This window comes from Drosophila montana, unplaced genomic scaffold (assembly GCF_035044405.1).
Source record: "Drosophila montana isolate Dmon_TW-CO22-7 unplaced genomic scaffold, ASM3504440v1 contig_2716_1, whole genome shotgun sequence".
NCBI lineage: Eukaryota > Metazoa > Arthropoda > Insecta > Diptera > Drosophilidae > Drosophila > Drosophila montana.
Window position 1 is genome coordinate 831,809 of NW_026997587.1, and position 22,937 is coordinate 854,745.

Here is a 22,937-nt window from a genome sequence, read left to right on the forward strand (position 1 = left end):
CGCCACGAAAATGTAAACAAACTGTTGCGCGGGCAGCTGAATGTTTGTATTGTATATTTAGTATTTTCGACGGCTGCGGTCACACTACAACCGGGCAGTTGCATTGCACGTGTTTTAAAGTTTCGCATTGTTAATACGTCCGCTTAGATATTGTGCTTTAAAATTAAGTTTTAATGCAAGCCAAGACGTAGTTATGGACGTGAATATTAACAAATTGCGACGTGGTGTACAAAAGCTCTTACAGCTAACCGCCAGTGAGCCCCAGGACGATGTGTTCATTTTGAATTTGCAGAAGTTCCTTAAGAAGAAAGTAAGTTGATCAAAATTTCAAATTATAAGAAAATCCCTCAATAGCATTCAAATTTATTCAAGCTCTGCGTGGAGAAAGATGTGGACCGATTGTTTAACAGTCTAAGCCAGCAACTTACGCTGCCTGGGTACACCTTGCCCCTAGCCTTGAGCTTTGAGGAGCACCTGCTGCTCCTGCTGACCATGTCGCTGCGCTGTGATGCAGCCACTCAGGCCCAACAATACAAATTGGAGTGCATTGCTTTGTCCAGGTTGTTGCAGATTTCAGTTGCGGCAAAAAGGTGAGTTGCTGCCCAATAAACTAAGCCAGCATAACAGTTTTTATGCCACACTCAGATTTGCCAAGAGCTACTTTCGCAATAAGCCAGCACCATTCGAGGCGACTGAGAGCAATGAAAGCGTGCAGATACCCAGTAAAAAGACCAGAAGGACATATACAAATGGCTCTAAGGAATCGAAAGATCAGCAACTGGATTTGGAGATCGTCAAGTGCTGCTACCACCTGTTGAAAAGCGATGCAGTCTACTATCGGGAGCTCTGGGACTGGTCACAGTTCCTGGCTAACTATACACACAAACAACTGGAATGTCAGCTGTCGCAGCTGTACTGCAATCACATCTTGGCCCTGCTGACGGATATGACCACAACACAATTGCATGCGCTGAACTCGTCTGTGCCCGTCCAAGTGCAGCTGCGGTTCGAGGAGCAGAAGACGCTGCCGACATACACCAAATGTACCTATCTACCAGATCTGCCGGAGCAACAGCTCACGTTGAAGCTGTCGCAGGCCAACCAAACGGTAACCAATATCGAAGGTGTGCTCCTGCCCATCTTCAACCAGGAGAATCAGGTATTCTATGCAGAAACCGATGGGTGTTACGATCGCATTGTCATCGTGGACTCGACCAGTGTAAATTTGCGTAGCATAGCGCTTGGCGTGGCCGCTGCAAAACCCATTTGCCTCTCGGGACCCGTTGGTTGCGGCAAAACCACTTTAATAGAGTATCTGGCGCGCAAGACTGGACGCATTTGCCCCAAGCCAAAGGAGATTGAAACACGTGAACAAGCGCTGCGGCAAGCGCAAGAAGAGGAAGAATTACTCAAACCGAAAAAGAAACCAAAAGCGCTGAAGAATGCGGGGGAGAAGCGCAAAATTGCCGAGGTACCGATGGAGGAGCTGATGGTGCTGGAAGATGGAGACGGGCTGGCGCAGAGGAATGGTTTCCTGCGCATACAGCTGGGTGATCAGACCGACAGCAAAATGCTATTGGGTCAATATCGTTGCACAGATGTGCCCGGCGAGTTTGTTTGGCTGCCCGGCGTGCTGACACAGGTAAGCATAATATATAGTTGTCTTGATTGACCCGAAGTCATCCAGTTAATATACAAATATATCAATTAACAGGCTGTCATGCATGGCTACTGGCTGCTATTGGAGGATCTAGACGCTGCCACGCAGGATACCTATACAATATTGAGCAGCCTCTTGGAGCGCAACTATCTGAGCGTGCCTGGTTTCAGGGATTGCGTCAAGATTGAGCCTGGCTTTCAGCTGTTTGTGACTGTGCGGTAAGTTGGCCGACTTTGCAGCTTGGAGTTTTTAACCATTATACTAAATTCTCTATGGCAGCACCAACAAATCGTCCAGCAACTCCAGTCAGAAATCGTTGTACTCTCTGCTGGAGAAGTATCTATATACCATCAACATATTGCCGCTGTCCCGCAACGAACTGTGCAAAGTTGTGAGCACAAATTATGCCAAATTGGCGACCGTTGCCAATCGCATTGTCGATGTCTTCTTGACCTTCTCCAGTGGCAATCACACGGCTGCCGATAATTTGCGTCAACAGGAGAGCAGCGACAAGGCAGATACCACGGAGAAATATGTAGCGCTGCCCTTCGAACAGGTGACACTCTCCGGCATGCCCAATTCGGGTCGTCTAGTGTCTACGCGGGATCTAATCAAGTTGTGCCAACGCGCAAATGCTCAGTTCTCGGTGACCAGCGCCGAGTGCGCTTACTTTGTCTTCCAAAATGCCGTTGATGTTTTCTGTTCGTATCTGCCGCAGAGCAAGGAGAAGACAGCTTTGATTACAAACATTGGCGCCAAGTTGGGCATCATCAGATCCCGCTGCGAGCATTTCGCCAATGAATACAAACCCGATGTGGAGTTTGGCAAGGAAAACTTTAAGATTGGGCGCGCAACTCTGCCGACCATAAAAGCAGAGGAGGAGGAGCCAAACAATGAAACACAAAGCGGATCGAAGAGACAAAAACTAACAATGCAGTCCACGAAGACAATCTTTAAGCAACCATCGAAGCGTGCCACCTTCTCGTTTACGCGCCTAGCCAGCTGCATACTGGAACGCATTGCGGTCTGTGTCAGTCATTCGGAGCCCGTGCTGCTGGTGGGCGAAACGGGTGTGGGCAAAACCTCGTCAGTGCAGTTTCTAGCAGAGCGCACGGATCATAAACTGGTGGCCATCAATATGAATAATCAATCGGATGTCTCGGATCTTGTGGGCGGCTTTAAGCCCGTCGAGCTGAACTATGTGCTCGCGCCGCTGCGCAATGAGTTTGAGCATATGTTTAGGCAGACCTTCAATGCCGACAAGAATCTGCAGTTTCTGCGCATCTTTGCCACCCACTTTAACAATGGACGCCACAGCGTCATCATACGCACCATGCTGAGTGTGACGAATAGCTTGTTTAGCAAGCCGGAGCACAGGTCGAATCCGTTGCTGCCACGCTGGCAAACGTTGCACGAGAAGCTGCAGCGTCTGCAAATGCAGCTGGACAAGAGCATTAATATATCGTTTGCTTTCATACCCGGCTCGCTGGTCAATAGCATCAGCAATGGAGATTGGGTGCTGCTTGACGAAATCAATTTGGCCTCGGCTGAGACACTGGAGTGCCTGTCCACCATATTGGAGCCGGAGGGTTCGGTTGTGCTGCTGGAACGTGGCGATTTTATGCCCGTGAAGCGACATCCCGATTTTCGTATATTTGCTTGCATGAATCCCAACACGGATATTGGCAAAAAGGATTTGCCCGTTGGCATACGCAATCGCTTCACCGAATTCTTTGTGGATGAGCTGACCACTGATGCGGATCTGGGCTTGCTGGTGGGTGATTACCTGGCCAATACGGGCATACAGCGCAAATCGGTGCACAGCATTGTCAAGCTATACAAATCTCTGCGCCGTCTCTCCGAGCTGCAGCTCAATGATGGCCTCGGCAATCGGCCCGTCTACTCGCTGCGCACGCTCTGCCGCAGTCTGCGCATATGCGCACGGAATTTGTGCGGCTCGATTGAGCGTAATCTGTACGAGAGTTTCTGTTTGAGTTTTCTCACACAATTGGATCCGGAATCGCATCAGCTGGTGCTGCTGCTCATACGCGATGCACTGCTGCAGAATCCGAAGGCTGTGCTGAATAAATCGCTGCCTCAGCTGGGCGAGCATTATCTGCAATTCGAGGGCTATTGGATACAGCTCGGCAGTCTGGAGCCGCAGTCCTGCGAGCATTACATATTAACGGGCAGCGTTAAGAAGAATCTGCAGGATCTGGCGCGCATCATATCCATTGGCAAGCTGCCCATTTTGCTGCAGGGACCCACCAGCGCGGGCAAGACGAGTCTCATTGACTATGTCGCCCGGCGCAGCGGCAATCGCTGTCTGCGCATCAACAATCACGAGCACACGGATCTGCAGGAGTACATTGGCACCTATGCGGCCGATGTTAGCGGTAAGTTGAGCTTTCGCGAGGGTGTCCTCGTGCAGGCCATGCGTCACGGTTATTGGATCATTTTGGATGAACTTAACTTGGCCTCGACGGACATTCTGGAGGCACTGAATCGTGTGCTGGACGACAATCGTGAGCTGTATATAGCCGAGACGCAGACGCTGGTCAAAGCGCATCCGAATTTTATGCTCTTTGCCACACAGAATCCGCCGGGTCTTTATGGCGGACGCAAGACGCTGTCGCGCGCCTTCAAGAATCGTTTCATTGAGCTGCACTTTGCGGATATACCACGCGCAGAGCTGGAGATTATCTTGGAGCAACGCTGCCTCATACCCGCCTCCTATGCGCGCAAGATGGTCCAGTGCATGACGCAGCTGCAGCAGCATCGCAGGAATACCTCAAAGCAGGTGTTCACGCTGCGCGATCTCTTCCGCTGGGGCAATCGGTATACGCTGGCGGACAAGGCACTGCAGCAGGATACCAAATACGATTGGAATCAGCACCTGATTGAGGAGGGCTACCTGGTGCTCTCCGCCAAGGTGCGCACCGGCGAGGAGCTGCAGCTAATTGAGCAAACCTTGTACGGCAACTTCAAGAAACGCATCGACCTCGAGCTGCTCTTCGATATCAGCACACAGCGCGAGTCCTCCGCCGTCAGCCGGCGCATACTGGATGCCATACGCAATTTTAAGCAGCGCGGCGATATTGTCTGGACACGGAACATGACGCGCATGGCGGTGCTCACGGCCAAGGCGCTGCAGTTCGACGAGCCTGTGCTGCTGGTGGGTCCGACGGGCTGTGGCAAGACCACAGTCTGTCAGCTGCTGGCGAGCATTGCCCAGGTGCGTCTCCGCATACTCAATTGTCATATGCACACGGAGGGTGCGGATTTTCTGGGCGGTTTACGGCCATGTCGCGGCCAGGACAATGCGCAGCACTCACAAAAGCTATTCGAATGGGCGGACGGACCGCTCATCTATGCCATGCAGGAGGGCTCCTATTTTATGGCCGATGAAATATCGCTGGCAGAGGATTCGGTGCTGGAGCGGCTCAATTGTATACTGGAGCCGGAACGCAGCGTGCTGCTGGCCGAAAAAGGTGGCGTGGTCGAGGAGGAGCAGGCAGCAGCCGAAGAGAACAACAAACCCGATCCCAGCCACGATTTTGTTGTGCAAGCTAAGTCGGGCTTTCAGTTTCTGGCCACCATGAATCCAGGTGGAGATTTTGGCAAGAAGGAACTGTCGCCGGCGTTGCGCAATCGCTTCACAGAGATCTGGTGCCTGCCCTCGGACAATAAGGCGGATCTCATAGAGATTGCGCACAACTGCATGCAGCGCGGTGCCAGCACCTTAAAGGATGCCCATAAAATAGCCGAATATCTGGTGGAAATTGTGCTCTTCATACGCGACTCCAACGAGAAGTTCAAGTTCTCCGTGCGCGACATACTCGCCTGGGCCAACTATATGGTCAGCAATTCGCACTTGACCTTCGCGGAGCAGGCCATTTTCGGCCTTGAGACCATCTTCCTCGATGCCCTGGAAATGCTGCCGCACGAATCGCAGACACAGATCGAGGCGCTCAAGACGAGGATCAGAGAATATGCCATCCGGCAAGCGGCTGCCATTCTCGGCGAGCACTTTGAGCTCTCAGAGCTGGCTCAGAAGCGGGGCCAACAGGTGCAGCTGGATGAGCAGCGTTTTGGCATACGTCCGTTTTACATAGCCGTTAATCCGGAGCGCTTGATGCCTGCTGATGCGGATTTCCTGTTCGATGCGCCGACCACCAAGCAGAATCTGTTTCGATTGCTCTCGGCCTTGTCGCTGCAGAAGCCCGTGCTGCTGGAGGGTCCACCTGGCGTGGGCAAGACCTCCATTGTGGAGAGCATAGCGCATGCCATTGGCTATCACATAGTGCGCATTAATCTGTGCGAGCACACCGATCTGGCCGATCTCTTTGGCACCGATCTGCCCGCCGAGGACAACCTGCTGGAGCGTGTCGAGGCCCAGAGCCAGCTGGGCAGCTTTGTGTGGCGCGATGGCCCGCTGCTGGCCGCTCTGAAGGCGCCCAACACTTGGATATTGCTGGATGAACTGAATCTGGCGCCGCAATCTGTGCTGGAGGGTCTCAATGCGGTGCTGGATCATCGTGGCGAAGTCTACATACCGGAGCTGAACAAGAGCTTCCAGCTGACGAACAACACGCGCATCTTTGCCTGCCAGAATCCATTGAAGCAGGGCGGCGGACGCAAAGGCTTGCCGCAGTCGTTCCTAAATCGATTCAACAAGGTCTACCTGCGCAAGCTGAGCACCGAGGATCTGCTGCATGTGGTGAATGTCAAGTATGCCGCCTACTTTGAGCAGCTGAAGCAATACTTTGCTGAGCTGCTGCAGGCGGCACAGCTGTCCAAGGGAAATCTCTTTGAGCTCAACAGTGGACAAGCCGCCGCTGACGAAGTCGAGTTCGATTTAGCCGCGCGCCTGGTGCGCTTCTCGGAGCTGCTCGATCGCGGTGTGGCCAGCATGGAGTTTGGCTACAAGGGCGGCCCGTACGAGTTTAATTTGCGCGACATCTTGCGCTGGTGTGATCTGCTGCACAACCCGGAGACGGGCTACCTGATGCTGCAGCGAGCCACCAGTTTCCAGGTCGCTTTCCAGGACTTTCTGCTCACGCTTTACGAGCGCATGCAGCTGGTCTATTATCAGCGCATGCGCTGCGACCAGGACAAGCTCTATATACGCAACGCCTTCGGCAGCATTTTCAACTGCAATGCGGAGCAGCTAAATGCCGTTGCCGAGGATGTGGCGCTCTACTGGACCACGGACAAGGTCTATCTCAACGATGTGGTGCTCCAGCGCTCGCAATTGCCGCTGGGCGCTGCGGCTCAGAGCCAGGAGCAGGCGCCGCTGCTGCTGGGCACACAGCGACAGCAGCTCAAGCAAATTGTGGAAACGGTGCACATGGAGAAGCCGCTGCTCCTATGTGGCGCCACGGACACTGGCAAAACCAAGCTAATCGATGCGCTCTGCGTGCTCTCGAATCGCGTTTGTAACTCGGACAACATTGATGATTCTGTGACGGGCAGCTTTCAACAGGTGCGATTAGCCTCGATTCTAATTTTAGTCACATTTTCATGAATCCCTTTTCCTTTTCAGGTCGATCTTAATCGTCATCTGGAGGACATATACAAAGATGTGCAGGTGTTGATCTTTAACGTGGCTCAAAGGGCCTTTCTGCAGCAAAAGGAGCACGGATTTGTCCAACAACTGTGGGCCACCTGGAGCAAGTACAACCAGCTGGTTAGAGTGAGCTCAGGTGAGCAACGCCCCAGTTCAGAGTGGGTTCTCTCCTGTATTCCTTTCCTTAACAAACATTTATCTCTTTTTCAGCAACAACCTCACACAGCGTTGCCGAGGAGCTGCAGCTGTTCGAGCAGCGTTTGGCTGCTCTGGAGCAGATCATTGCCAAGCTGGCGCAGACGCCACAGAAATGTCGCGTTCCGCTCTTCGAGCAGCTGCCGCAATACAAATCGCAGCTGACGCTGCTTCAGGCCTACATCAGATCCGCCGATTCGCTCAATACGGGCGGCTCCTTCGAGTGGGTGGATTCGCGTATTGTCACATCGTTAAAGTGCGGTCAATACATATTGCTGGAGCACGTGAATCTGTGCTCTTCAGCTGTGCTGGATCGTCTGAATCCCGTATTCGAGCCAAATGGCAGCCTGTTGATTGCGGAGAAGGGCATCAGCGGGCAGGATAGCGCTGAGGTGGTGCGCAAAGCGCCCAATTTTCGCGCCTTTCTCACCGCGGATCCCAAGAATGGAGAGCTCTCGCGCGCCATGCGCAATCGCTGCGTGGAGCTGTCGCTGTGCCCGTCCAAGGATGCCTACAGCATAGACGATATGCGCGCCATTGTCCATGGCCAGGGCGTGCGCCAGCTGGCCGCCATTGACTGCATGCTGGCCATTCACCGGGGCATCGTTCAGCTGACCGAATTTAATCCCTATACCATATCGCATCTGACGCAGTTTGCGTTCCTGAGCGCCGCCTACAAACGCATTGGCTACGAGCTGCGCCGCGCCATTTATGTGGCCGCCATGGAGGTTTATGTGTATGCGGCCAGCATGGACTTGATGGGCTACGGTCTGTCCTACTATCAGAACAAGCTGCGCGAAGTGGTGCTGGCTCACACCGAGACTTTCGAGGAGGATGCAGTGCATCAGTTGGATTATCTCAGCGATGTTATATTGCACACAAACGAATTGGATGAACTGGCGCTTATCAAACTGCAAGCGGCAGCCTTGAAGCTGCTGCTGCAGGCGCCCACCGAGCAGCAGCTGCCCAAGGCACAGCTCGTGTCGCTATTTCAGGCCATGGATGCACTTGACCTGAGTCAGCTGAAGGTGCAGCAACTGAGACGCTATTTTGTGCACATGCTGTACGAGGTGTGCGCCTTCGATGAGCTGCAAATGCGGCATCTTTATCTGCAGCAGTGCCTCCGGGATCAACCCGAGCTGCTGGAGCTCTCAGCCAACTTAAATGCCTGCCTGCTGCAGCAGGGCAAGCATTTCCGAGGCAGTCTTACCGAATTGCCCTGGCATAGGAAGCTCTTTCCACGGCTGCGTGACTATGCCACGCAGCTGGAGCCAAGTGATGCCGGCCCAGACGCCGCCTTGGCGCTGAGTGCCGCCATGTTGGCCCAGCTGCTGCTGGTCAAGATACCCAAGCGAGCTGTTACCCAACTGAAGCAGCTGAATGCGCTGCAATACTCGCAAGCCCTGCTCGAGCAGAAGATAACGGACAAGTATAGCAATGATTTTCTCTGCCATCTCTCCGGCTTCCTAACGAGCCTACAGCTGGCGCTGCAGCAGAGCTTGAGCCTTGCCAGGTTCGCGTTGCCACAATACGCCCAGTTCCTGACCAAACTGAGCTGGTTTAATCGCCTGCTGGACACGGCACAGCAGAAACTGCTGCAAAATAACGAGCTGCACGCCCCGTTGATGCACAAACTCGTGCTGCACTTCAAGTGGCTGGAGAAGCATCTGATGTCTGCTTTAGTGGAGGCGTGGCCTGACCTGCTTGATGTCCATGATGAGCTACGCGGGAGCCTGGCGCAGCTGAGCTCCTATGTGCAGCAGACCAAGCGACCCATTAACGTGTCCTGCAAGATTTATGCCAAGCAATTTACACAATTTCAGCCCTACTATCTGGAGCAGCAGGTCAGTCGGGACAAACTCTTTAATATATGTATCTAGTTATATTTATATATTTCCATTTACAGATAACTTTGCATGAGAAGTCGGCGCAGTTGCAGCAGCTGCTGAATGTGGTGCCGCAATATGGAAACATGGATAGCACATTGTGGCTGCACAAATGGCTGGCCCTGCAATCGGATGAGGCGCACAAATGGCGCGCCTTCCTGCGCAGACACACGCCCAACTGCAATCTGAAGCAGTTCGAGCTGCCAGCTGGAACCTTGCTCAATGGAGAGTTGCAGGCGGCGTTGCTGCGACTGCAGACGCAGCTCAAGGAGCAGCTGGAACAGGGAGACGTGCAACTGGACATAGATCTGGCGCAGGTTAGGGAGCAGCTGTCAGCTGGCCAGGAAGAGGCAGACGATGAGCATGTGATTGATTTAAATGCGCCTCAGCTCAAGAGCTACCAGCTGCTGTTGCCCGCGCTGCGTGACTACTTCATGGATCGTGCGCTGAGCAGGACTCTGCATACGGATTTCGATGAGCAGGTGAATCAGCTCTACAGCGAGCAGCTGCTCACGCTGAACGGACCACTCTGGCAGTGCCTGAATACGCTGGACAGTGCCACACACGGCAACATAATGCAAGCCTGGCGTGAGCTCACCTTAGAGCTACAGCAGCTGCACAATCCCGCAGAGCTTGAGGCGCTGCTGCAGCAACTGGGCGGCTGCTACAAGGCGCTGCGCAGCTATCAGCGGCAATATCGCCAGGCGCTGCAGTGCTATCAGCTGGAGAATCTGGCCACGCGCTTGGACTGCGCCCAGCTGCCCAGCGAGCCGGAGCTCTTGTGCCGCTACAGCTATCAGGGTGCTCCCTTAACCAATGCGCTGCTGGCGCTGCTCTGCCAGCCCAATGGACAGCTGCTGGCGGTGCCGCTCAGCGAGCTGCAGCCCTGGCGTCAGGCGCTGCAGCAGACGCGTCAATTGCTCTGGCAGAATGCGCAGCTGCTGAGTCGCCGACACAGTCCGGAGCACAACAATCTGCAGCTGGTGGCAGCAAGCGGCAGGCAGCTGCTCTCGGAACTGGAGTATGTGCAGCATGTGCAGCAGCAGCTGCCACAAACGGATGCGGGCTTTGATAAATTCAAGCAGGAATTGCAGGAGGTGCTGCAGCAGTTGCAGGAGGAACCGCAGCCATCCTTGGCCAGCTGCTTCAATGCGGCGCTGGGCAATACGCTCATCGGCGTCCTGGAGCTGTGCGTGCTGACGCATGCGCCTCTGATCGATCCGGTGGAGAAGAATCGCCTCAAGAACCTGTACGTGGCCGAGGATATTGACAGTCTGCAGCATCTGAGCGCTGGCTACGATTTCATGCGGATCATCATGAGCTACAAGCACTTTGGCCAGCAAATCTATGACCAGCTGCAGCAGCGTCTGCACGCGGCGCTCCAACAGCAACAACAGCTCAACCAAAAGCTGGCGCTGCGGCCGGCGCAGTGTCTGTATGCCAACCTGGTGCAGGATTTGGTGCACTTCTTGAAATCGAATGGCGATTGCCTTGCGCTGCACAAGCTGATCGTGAATATTCGGGAGAGTTGGGCGCACTTTGCGGGCGCCCAGGCGGCGAGTGAGACGCAGCTGCGTCGCGGCGCCGAGCTGCTCAACAAGCTGGACCTGTGGCTGGCCAATGCTCAGCGTTTTGTGCATCATACGCTTACGCGCTATGCGGCCTACTATCAGGACTTTGTGCAGCCCATCAAGTGTGCCGTGAATCAGATGCGCTTCGGCCTGGAGCAGCTTAAGCAGCTCTTTAGCCGGCTGCTGCTGGCGGGCAGCGCAAAGGAGGCCCTGAAGCTGGAGCAGACCATCGCACAGATTGTGCAGTTCCCGGCACAGCGGCCGCTGGCCATCAGAAATAGCCATGTCTATGGACTGCTTTCCAAGCTGCCGCATAGCGAGCACGAATACTTCCGCCTGCTCAAGGCGAAGCTGACCGAGCTGCGCAACTTCATTGGCATCGCCGCGAGCATTGATGAGACCATTTTCGCGGCCTACGATGATGCGTTGAGCATTTGCAATCGTACCTGGCAGCAGGAGGAGCAGCGTCGCAAGGACCAGCGCGCCGAGGAGGAGAGTCTGTATAAAACGAAAACCTTGGGCGGCATCGAGGATGAGGAGCTGGTCGAGCTGCAAGAGATTGAGCAGAACTTTCCCACACATCTGGACGAGGACTTTGCCGAGTTTGTGGACAAGCCAACGCTGGAGCAGGTGCTCAAGCTGGACAAGAAGGCGCACACCAAAGCCAAGCTGGCGCAAATAGTCAACGAACAGGATTACGTATTTCTCGCACGCAATTTCATCGAGGTTATGAGCACACACACAACTTGCAACTACAAGGAGCAGCCGGAGCAGCGGGCGCAGCAGCAGCAACAACTGCAGCTGCAGCTTATCCAGCCGTATCAAGCGCGTCTCCAGGTCTTTGTCCAGCTGCATGGACACTACAAGACGGCGCTTGGCGTCACGCTGGACGAGAGCGTGTACAATGCCCTAAGCTTTGCCCTGGCGCTGCAGCAGCAACAGCTCAAGGATCTGGAACTGGAGGAGCTGCAGTCGAGCAGCAGTCGAGCCTATGACTTCTATAAGGACTCCAATATAGCCGAGGTCAGTGGCTGCCTGAACGTGTTGGAGCGCATCGAGCAGCGGGTGCTGGCCCAGCTGGAACTGTATCCGGAGCATGCTGGCCTGGCGGACATCAAGCTGGTCATTGCGAGGATACGCCGGCTGCCCGCCAATGCGTGCGTGGTGCGCTTCAACACGGGCTTCCAGCTGCTGCGCCAGAAACTCGCGCTGTGGAACGAGGTGGCGCACAAGAACAACAATCTGGTCGCCGAGGAGCTGGAGGTGGCGGACTTTGTGCAGCGCTGGACCAAGCTGGAGCTGCAGCATTGGCGCAATTGCCTCAATCAAACCGGTCAGCTGGTGGAGCTGCAGGCCTATCGCTATTGGTTCTTCATCTACAATCTGCTCCAGACCGAGGCCGAGCTGCCCGACCTGATACGCACGCTGCGCCAGTTTGTGGAGGCCGCCTGCTTTGGCGACTTCCATGTGCGCCTCCAGCTGCTGCACGGCTTCGAGATGTATCTGCATCATGTGGAGCGTGCCGGCAAGCGGCCAAGCTACCAGCTGCTGCTGCAGCCGCTCATCGCAGCGCTGCACAATCTGCAGCTGTACTTTTCACAGTTTGCCCCGGAGGTGGCGGACACGGTCAAGGCACGGCGTGCGCCCATTGAGAAGAAGCTGCGCGAGTTTGTCAAGATCCAGAGCTACAACAAGGATCTGAGCTACTTTAGCATGCGCAACAATGTGGCCAGCGTGCATCGCAATCTGAACAAGTTTCTCAAGGAGTACCGGCTGCTGCTGGAGCAGAAGATCAGCGAGGTGTTCCAGCCCAAAGATGCCACCGTCAGGGATTACAGCATGGACAAACGGAACAAGACAATGCCCTATCTCCTGGACAGCCAACACTTTGTGGCCCCCGAGCAGCTGCGCGACAAGTACCAGCTGAAGCTGAAGGAGCTGCCCACGGATGAGCTGCCCCTGCTCCAACAGCTGGGCAAACACTTTGGCACCGCACGCAACATTGTGCGCCAGACGCTAAACCAGACGTGCTATGGCACGCTGCTGGCCGACCTGGACGACCAGGTGGATGCGCAGCTCCAGCGTTGCGAGCATCTGCGCAATCTCAACGTGGATCGCAGCAAGGAGCGACCGCAGCAGAAGCTGCAGGCCAAGCAAATCTTGCAGCAGAAGCGCAAAGCTTTGAGCGATCTCTTCAAGCTGCTCGCACGGCTCGGCCTCAGCTACAGATCCGGCCTCATGGAGCTGTCGCTGCGCACGGAATTCGAGAACTTCCAGCTGCCGCCATACTGCATCAAGGCCATGCTGCCGCAGCTGCATGGCAGCTGGCGGCCGCTCAACCAGCAGCTGGACTTGTACTACATGAAGAGCGTGTTCAAGCTGAAGCTGCTGCAGAACATCATGCTGACGCCCCTGTCCGAGCTGGGACCGCCCAACATAGAGCGCATCAAGGGCTTTGCCGTCGATCTCTTCCTCCAAGTGCAGCAGCAGCGCGAGCAGCTCTCCAGCGCGACCCGGCAGCTGCATGAGCTGCGTCAGGCACTGCAGCAGCTGCAACAAGCGGCGGACATTGTCCTGCCCCCGGACGCAGCCGTGGAGCAGCTGAGCTTTGCACGCAATGCGGATGAGTGTGTGCAGCTAAAGCATAAGCTCTGCCAGATTCAGTATGTGCTCCAGCAGTGGCAACTGCTGCTCAACTGTGCGCCGCTGCAGCAGCTCGGCGAGCATAGCGTGCTCCTCAAGAGCCAGCCGCTGCCTCAGAGCGAACTGCTGGACCTGTGTGGCCTAATCCTGCGCAGCAGCCAAGCGCTCCTGCTGGAGCTGGAGCGTGCTCCCACAGAGTTCCTGGACAGCAACAAACTGCTGCACTATCAGTGCAGTTATCAGAAGATTGTGGACTACATTAAACAGGCGCTGGATCAGCTGGACGCTGGACATGCAGAGCATCTGCCGCTGGCACAGCCGCTGCTGGCGCTGCTCGAGCAGCTGGAACACAGCCAGACCACGGACGAAGAAGCCACGGCGGAGCCCGTTGAGCTAAGCAATGTGGATGCGGAGTTGTCCAACATAGCACACGGCGTGCTGCTGGCGCTGCAGAAGATCTACAAGGAGCACAACAAGCAGCCTGCGCCGGCGGATGGTGAACAGGAGGAGGCACTCAAGGAGCAACATCTAAAACAGCATTTGACTGGCCAGCTAAATGCGGACTGGCAGCTTTTGGGAATGCCGCGCACCCTCAGCAAACTGTCCAATGTGCTGCTCGTGCTCAAACACGCCCAACCCAGCCAAGAGAAGTTGCTGTGCCTGCGCCGGGCGGTGGCCCTGCTGCCCGTGCTGCAGCAGTATCAATTGCTGGCGGATTATATGCTGCTGCAGCAGCTGGGCACGCACAAGGTCTCCGCCAAGATGTTGTCCATAATGCTAACCGCTTTCGTGGAGATTGGCAGCAAAGGATTCTGTGTGCCGCCAGATCTGATGCAGGATGAGGAGGGTCAGTCCAAGCAGGACTCAAAGAATGGCGAGGGTTTCGGGCTGGAAGATGGCACCGGCGAAAACGATGCATCGGATAAAATCGAATCCGAGGATCAGTTAGATGATGCCAAGCGGCCAGAGGATCGCAAGGATGAGGGCGACAAAGAGGAGCCCGACTGCAAAGAGGAAAAGGGCATCGAAATGAGCGACGACTTCGATGCCAAAATGCAGGACGTGGAGAAGCCAGAGAACGAGGAGGATGACAGCGGCGAATCCGAAAATGAAGATGAGCTCAACAAGGAAATGGGCGAAACAGAAGAGGGCGCCGAGAAGCTGGATGACCAGATCTGGGGCGATGATGAGGAGAAACAGCCCGAAGAGGAGGAGCCCGATTTGAATGATGAGGATCAGGGCAAGGGCAGCAAGGATGAAAAGGATGAGCACAACGATCTGGACACCAAGAACGAGGCTGCCAAGGAGGATGGCAAGGATGAGCACGAGAAAGATGGTCTGGATGCGACAAATGAGCCAAGTGGCGAGGACAAGCGCAAGGAGCAGGCCAGGGATATTGACGACATGAAGGATCCAGAGCTCGACGATGAACAAACAAATGCCATGCACAATGAGCTGGAAGAGCCGCCAGAGCCAGAGGAAATGGATCTGGGTGATATGAACAACGTGGACGAGGGTCATGACAACGAAGCCGATGAGCCGAATGATGAGAATCCCTTCGACATAGACGCCATGAAGGAGAACATGCAGCCAGCCGATGAGCCAGAGGAGGAGGATGCAGCTGAAGAGCAGGCCAAAGAGGAGCAGCCCATGTCGGATGAGAGCGACTCCGACGCGGAGGAGGAGGGCACGCAAAATGAGCAAACCCAAAAGGCGCCAGGTGAAGAAGACCAGGAAGCGGCAGCTGAGGAAGAGAAGGAAAATACAGAACCGGAAACCCAAACGCGTGGTGATTTGGATAAGGAAGAGGAACAGCCAGAGGAAACACCCGCTGAGCCAGAGGCGCGTGAAGAGAAGCCCGAACAGCACACACAATCCAAGGACAAGTCCAGCAAGGAAGATAATGTACAGTCTGTGCCCGATACGGAGCAGAACAGCTCAGCGGATCAGGTGCAGCAAGAGCAACAGGATGAAAATATCAAGCAGGACCAGAAGATGGATGAGCAGGAGACGGGCGAAGAAAAAGATGGCGTGGGACAGGCCGAAAATGATGTGAGTCCTACAATTCTTCAATTTAATATAAGCCTAAGACTTAATTTTTCGAATTCCAGACAAATGATGGCGGCCATCAGGGCATAGCCGAGACCAAGGAAACTGTCTCCCAGGAGGAGCGCATGAATGAGAAACAGACGCAGGAAAAACGCAAACAAGGACGCACCAATGAGGAGCGCACGCTAGGTAGCTACTCGTCAAGTGCTTTCCCAATCTCTAGACTAAACTTCAATTCTCTTTTCTCTCCCAGGCGAAGCTGAGCAAAACAAATTGAAGCAGCTGAAAACAATCGACCAAATGAAGGAATCCAAGCAAAACGAGGGCGAGCAACAGGATCAAACGGATAAGAATGCCGAGGCGGAGGAATATCAGCATGTCAAGGAACCAAAGAACAGCGATAAAACCACCCTGGACAATGCCACAGAGGAGCAATCCAAGCAAATCAAACACCAAGAGGACGAACAGCCCAAAGAGGATGAAAATTCGGATGCCGAAAATCCAGATGAGCTAATCGCAGATGAGGAAACAACAACAGCGCCCGAAGAGGAGGATGCACAACTGGAGCAGCTAAGCTCCGAGAAAACGGATCAAAAATCCGATAAACCCTCAAAAACGGAACAGGCAAAGGAACGCCTGGAAACGCCCGAGCAAATGGAAATCGAGGGCGAAGTGGTGCCCACAATGACAGTGCCGCGCAGCGCTGAGACCACAGCGCACAGCAAGTAATGAACGACTAAAAATACCCTTTAATTAAGTTATATTCAATTGTCAACTATTTACAGCACGGAGCTACTGCTGGACAAGAGCACACTGGCCCAGGAGCTGAGCACAGCCGAGCAAATTGAGCTACGGCAAATGTATCAGCAACAGTTGACCAGCGCAAATGCCGTAAGTAGAATCCATAAACTGGAAAGTCAATTGCTAATCCCTTGAATACCGAACAGATCCTGCCACAACATGAGGATTATGAGAGCTGGTCCAGCGTATCGAATCGCATGACGCAAAATGCACGCGAGCTGTGCGAACAGTTGCGTCTCATCTTGGAGCCCACAAAGTGCACACGGCTCAAGGGTGACTATCGCACGGGTCGCCGCATCAACATGAAAAAGATAATTCCATACATAGCCTCACAATTCCGCAAGGACAAGATCTGGCTTCGTCGCACAAAGCCGGCACAGCGTGATTATAAAATAACCATAGCCATCGACGATTCCAAGTCGATGCATCATAACAATTCCAAGACGCTGACACTGGAGGCCATCTCCTTGGTGTCGCAGGCGCTAACGCTGCTGGAAAGCGGTCGCCTGAGCATTGTTTCCTTTGGCGAAGCACCGCAAATTATCCTCAATCATACGGAACAGTTTGATGGTCCGCGTTTGGTTAGTGCGCTCAATTTTGCTCAGGATAAAACCAAAATTGCAGGCCTGCTCGACTTTATACGCACCGTGAACATCGAGGAGAGCGGCTTGGGCGGTGACAATGGCCTGTTTGAGAATCTGCTGCTTATATTGAGCGATGGACGGAATATATTCAGTGAGGGCAATCAGAAAGTCAAGAATGCCATCAAGCTGGCACGACTGCAGCGCATATTCCTAGTATACATTATCATCGATAATCCTGAAAACAAGGTAAGCCACTTATAATATATACAAGATTTATATTTTTTTCTAATTGCCATCCCTTGTGCTTGCAGAATTCGATACTGGACATACAACACGTGGAGGTGAATGCTGATGGCTCGGTGAAAATCAATTCATATTTGGATAGTTTTCCTTTTCCGTATTATGTGATTGTACGCGACCTAAATCAGTTGCCTCTGGTGCTCAGCGAAGCCATGAGACAGTGGTTCGAATTGGTTAATAGTGAATAGAAATTAAATTTGTATATAGTAGGCGTATTGGACGAACCTATATGCTATTTTTGACCTACTTGTTAAGTGCACAGGAGTGAAAACTTATAATTTTTTTTGTAAACCTTTGAAAAATTTGAACCTTTATATTATTTAGTTTAAGCCGAATTCAATTCTTACTTTAATCGTTAATCCGATTTAGTCGTACATTAAACAAATTATATATTTCATCATATAAAATACTTACTTAACAATGGTATGGTATAACCGAGGATATGTGGGTCAACTAGAAACCATCGAGGGGCCGAGGTGCTGCTGGATTATTAATTTTAGTTTTCACCAGGACAATATCTTAAGTATGTAAAACCCAGGATATATGTGTCATCTAGGAACCATCAGTTTTTGTTGTTGTAAAACTTCAAACAAATTAAATATTTTTTGATGATTTTTATTGAATATATCGGGTAAATACTGTCAGATTTTGAAGTGTTATACCTTTTTGAATTCGTAGGGATCCCTACTATAAATTGGCATTCAAACATTTTAAAAATCGATGGGTTAAAACAAGTGGTTGACCAAAAACCGATTCGTTTGTAAAGTCAACCTTTTTTGATGATTTTTTGGATTCGTAAGGATCAGTACCATCGATTGGCATCAAAAAACAAAAAATCTAAATTTTGGCCAAAATCAACAAAATGGCAAGGGGTTACATCACGTTTTTTCTCAAATTCGGGGTCGGTTCGAAAATCGGAACTTTTTTGATGATTTTTATTGAATATCTCGGGTAAATACTGTCAGATTTTGAAGTGTTATACCTTTTTGAATTCGTAGGGATCCCTACTATAAATTGGCATTCAAACATTTTAAAAATCGATGGGTTAAAAAAAGTGGTTGACCAAAAACCGATTCGTTTGTAAAGTCAACCTTTTTTGATGATTTTTTTGAATATCTCTGCCAAATAATGTCCGATTTGGGAATTTTATACCATTTTGGACTCGTAAGGATCAGTACTATCGATTGGCATCAAAAAACTAAAAATCTAAATTTTGGCCAAAATCAACAAAATGGCAAGGGGTTACATCACGTTTTTTCTCAAATTCGGGGTCGGTTCGAAAATCGGAACTTTTTTGATGATTTTTATTGAATATCTCGGGTAAATACTGTCAGATTTTGAAGTGTTATACCTTTTTGAATTCGTAGGGATCCCTACTATAAATTGGCATTCAAACATTTTAATAATCGATGGGTTAAAAAAAGTGGTTGACCAAAAACCGATTCGTTTGTAAAGTCAACCTTTTTTGATGATTTTTTTGAATATCTCTGCCAAATAATGTCCGATTTGGGAATTTTATACCATTTTGGACTCGTAAGGATCAGTACTATCGATTGGCATCAAAAAACTAAAAATCTAAATTTTGGCCAAAATCAACAAAATGGCAAGGGGTTACATCACGTTTTTTCTCAAATTCGGGGTCGGTTCGAAAATCGAAACTTTTTTGATGATTTTTATTGAATATCTCGGGTAAATACTGTCAGATTTTGAAGTGTTATACCTTGTTGAATTCGTAGGGATCCCTACTATAAATTGGCATTCAAACATTTTAAAAATCGATGGGTTAAAAAAAGTGGTTGACCAAAAACCGATTCGTTTGTAAAGTCAACCTTTTTTGATGATTTTTTTGAATATCTCTGCCAAATAATGTCCGATTTGGGAATTTTATACCATTTTGGACTCGTAAGGATCAGTACTATCGATTGGCATCAAAAAACTGAAAATCTAAATTTTGGCCAAAATCAACAAAATGGCAAGGGGTTACATCACGTTTTTTCTCAAATTCGGGGTCGGTTCGAAAATCGGAACTTTTTTGATGATTTTTATTGAATATCTCGGGTAAATACTGTCAGATTTTGAAGTGTTATACCTTGTTGAATTCGTAGGGATCCCTACTATAAATTGGCATTCAAACATTTTAAAAATCGATGGGTTAAAAAAAGTGGTTGACCAAAAACCGATTCGTTTGTAAAGTCAACCTTTTTTGATGATTTTTTTTGAATATCTCTGCCAAATAATCTCCGATTTGGGAATTTTATACCATTTTGGACTCGTAAGGATCAGTACTATCGATTGGCATCAAAAAACTAAAAATCTAAATTTTGGCCAAAATCAACAAAATGGCAAGGGGTTACATCACGTTTTTTCTCAAATTCGGGGTCGGTTCGAAAATCGGAACTTTTTTGATGATTTTTATTGAATATCTCGGGTAAATACTGTCAGATTTTGAAGTGTTATACCTTTTTGAATTCGTAGGGATCCCTACTATAAATTGGTATTCAAACATTTTAAAAATCGATGGGTTAAAAAAAGTGGTTGACCAAAAACCGATTCGTTTGTAAAGTCAACCTTTTTTGATGATTTTTTTGAATATCTCTGCCAAATAATGTCCGATTTGGGAATTTTATACCATTTTGGACTCGTAAGGATCAGTACTATCGATTGGCATCAAAAAACTAAAAATCTAAATTTTGGCCAAAATCAACAAAATGGCAAGGGGTTACATCACGTTTTTTCTCAAATTCGGGGTCGGTTCGAAAATCGGAACTTTTTTGATGATTTTTATTGAATATCTCGGGTAAATACTGTCAGATTTTGAAGTGTTATACCTTTTTGAATTCGTAGGGATCCCTACTATAAATTGGCATTCAAACATTTTAAAAATCGATGGGTTAAAACAAGTGGTTGACCAAAAACCGATTCGTTTGTAAAGTCAACCTTTTTTGATGATTTTTTGGAATATCTCTGCCAAATAATGTCCGATTTGGGAATTTTATACCATTTTGGACTCGTAAGGATCAGTACTATCGATTGGCATCAAAAAACTAAAAATCTAAATTTTGGCCAAAATCAACAAAATGGCAAGGGGTTACATCACGTTTTTTCTCAAATTCGGGGTCGGTTCGAAAATCGGAACTTTTTTGATGATTTTTATTGAATATCTCGGGTAAATACTGTCAGATTTTGAAGTGTTATACCTTTTTGAATTCGTAGGGATCCCTACTATAAATTGGCATTCAAACATTTTAAAAATCGATGGGTTAAAAAAAGTGGTTGACCAAAAACCGATTCGTTTGTAAAGTCAACCTTTTTTGATGATTTTTTTGAATATCTCTGCCAAATAATGTCCGATTTGGGAATTTTATACCATTTTGGACTCGTAAGGATCAGTACTATCGATTGGCATCAAAAAACTAAAAATCTAAATTTTGGCCAAAATCAACAAAATGGCAAGGGGTTACATCACGTTTTTTCTCAAATTCGGGGTCGGTTCGAAAATCGGAACTTTTTTGATGATTTTTATTGAATATCTCGGGTAAATACTGTCAGATTTTGAAGTGTTATACCTTTTTGAATTCGTAGGGATCCCTACTATAAATTGGCATTCAAACATTTTAAAAATCGATGGGTTAAAAAAAGTGGTTGACCAAAAACCGATTCGTTTGTAAAGTCAACCTTTTTTGATGATTTTTTTGAATATCTCTGCCAAATAATGTCCGATTTGGGAATTTTATACCATTTTGGACTCGTAAGGATCAGTACTATCGATTGGCATCAAAAAACTGAAAATCTAAATTTTGGCCAAAATCAACAAAATGGCAAGGGGTTACATCACGTTTTTTCTCAAATTCGGGGTCGGTTCGAAAATCGGAACTTTTTTGATGATTTTTATTGAATATCTCGGGTAAATACTGTCAGATTTTGAAGTGTTATACCTTTTTGAATTCGTAGGGATCCCTACTATAAATTGGCATTCAAACATTTTAAAAATCGATGGGTTAAAAAAAGTGGTTGACCAAAAACCGATTCGTTTGTAAAGTCAACCTTTTTTGATGATTTTTTTGAATATCTCTGCCAAATAATGTCCGATTTGGGAATTTTATACCATTTTGGACTCGTAAGGATCAGTACTATCGATTGGCATCAAAAAACTGAAAATCTAAATTTTGGCCAAAATCAACAAAATGGCAAGGGGTTACATCACGTTTTTTCTCAAATTCGGGGTCGGTTCGAAAATCGGAACTTTTTTGATGATTTTTATTGAATATCTCGGGTAAATACTGTCAGATTTTGAAGTGTTATACCTTTTTGAATTCGTAGGGATCCCTACTATAAATTGGCATTCAAACATTTTAAAAATCGATGGGTTAAAAAAAGTGGTTGACCAAAAACCGATTCGTTTGTAAAGTCAACCTTTTTTGATGATTTTTTTGAATATCTCTGCCAAATAATGTCCGATTTGGGAATTTTATACCATTTTGGACTCGTAAGGATCAGTACTATCGATTGGCATCAAAAAACTAAAAATCTAAATTTTGGCCAAAATCAACAAAATGGCAAGGGGTTACATCACGTTTTTTCTCAAATTCGGGGTCGGTTCGAAAATCGGAACTTTTTTGATGATTTTTATTGAATATCTCGGGTAAATACTGTCAGATTTTGAAGTGTTATACCTTTTTGAATTCGTAGGGATCCCTACTATAAATTGGCATTCAAACATTTTAAAAATCGATGGGTTAAAACAAGTGGTTGACCAAAAACCGATTCGTTTGTAAAGTCAACCTTTTTTGATGATTTTTTTGAATATCTCTGCCAAATAATGTCCGATTTGGGAATTTTATACCATTTTGGACTCGTAAGGATCAGTACTATCGATTGGCATCAAAAAACTGAAAATCTAAATTTTGGCCAAAATCAACAAAATGGCAAGGGGTTACATCACGTTTTTTCTCAAATTCGGGGTCGGTTCGAAAATCGGAACTTTTTTGATGATTTTTATTGAATATCTCGGGTAAATACTGTCAGATTTTGAAGTGTTATACCTTTTTGAATTCGTAGGGATCCCTACTATAAATTGGCATTCAAACATTTTAAAAATCGATGGGTTAAAAAAAGTGGTTGACCAAAAACCGATTCGTTTGTAAAGTCAACCTTTTTTGATGATTTTTTTGAATATCTCTGCCAAATAATGTCCGATTTGGGAATTTTATACCATTTTGGACTCGTAAGGATCAGTACTATCGATTGGCATCAAAAAACTAAAAATCTAAATTTTGGCCAAAATCAACAAAATGGCAAGGGGTTACATCACGTTTTTTCTCAAATTCGGGGTCGGTTCGAAAATCGGAACTTTTTTGATGATTTTTATTGAATATCTCGGGTAAATACTGTCAGATTTTGAAGTGTTATACCTTTTTGAATTCGTAGGGATCCCTACTATAAATTGGCATTCAAACATTTTAAAAATCGATGGGTTAAAAAAAGTGGTTGACCAAAAACCGATTCGTTTGTAAAGTCAACCTTTTTTGATGATTTTTTTGAATATCTCTGCCAAATAATGTCCGATTTGGGAATTTTATACCATTTTGGACTCGTAAGGATCAGTACTATCGATTGGCATCAAAAAACTAAAAATCTAAATTTTGGCCAAAATCAACAAAATGGCAAGGGGTTACATCA

The 22,937-nt window shown here is 49.0% G+C and overlaps 1 protein-coding gene across 1 annotated transcript; it reads left to right on the top strand.

Annotated features, from left to right (window-relative positions):
• The first annotated feature begins 95 nt into the window (after positions 1-95).
• Positions 96-17,857, top strand: LOC135429878 (midasin). Its single transcript, XM_064684361.1, has 13 exons — positions 96-310; positions 373-590; positions 646-1,642; positions 1,715-1,878; positions 1,940-7,145; positions 7,206-7,365; positions 7,440-9,268; positions 9,331-15,576; positions 15,636-15,762; positions 15,827-16,298; positions 16,359-16,464; positions 16,521-17,204; positions 17,270-17,857. The coding sequence occupies exons 1-13, from the start codon at positions 194-196 to the stop codon at positions 17,444-17,446; spliced, it is 16,503 nt and encodes a 5,500-aa protein (XP_064540431.1). The 5' UTR covers positions 96-193; the 3' UTR covers positions 17,447-17,857.
• Positions 17,858-22,937: the final 5,080 nt, after the last annotated feature.

Bases quoted from the DNA above. Each gene is read 5' to 3' on its own strand.
- LOC135429878 (XM_064684361.1), top strand. From the start codon at position 194: ATGGACGTGAATATTAACAAATTGCGACGTGGTGTACAAAAGCTCTTA. The intron at 1,643-1,714 runs GTAAGCATAATA...ATCAATTAACAG, and splicing joins TGCCCGGCGTGCTGACACAG to GCTGTCATGCATGGCTACTG. The intron at 16,299-16,358 runs GTAATGAACGAC...AACTATTTACAG, and splicing joins GAGACCACAGCGCACAGCAA to CACGGAGCTACTGCTGGACA.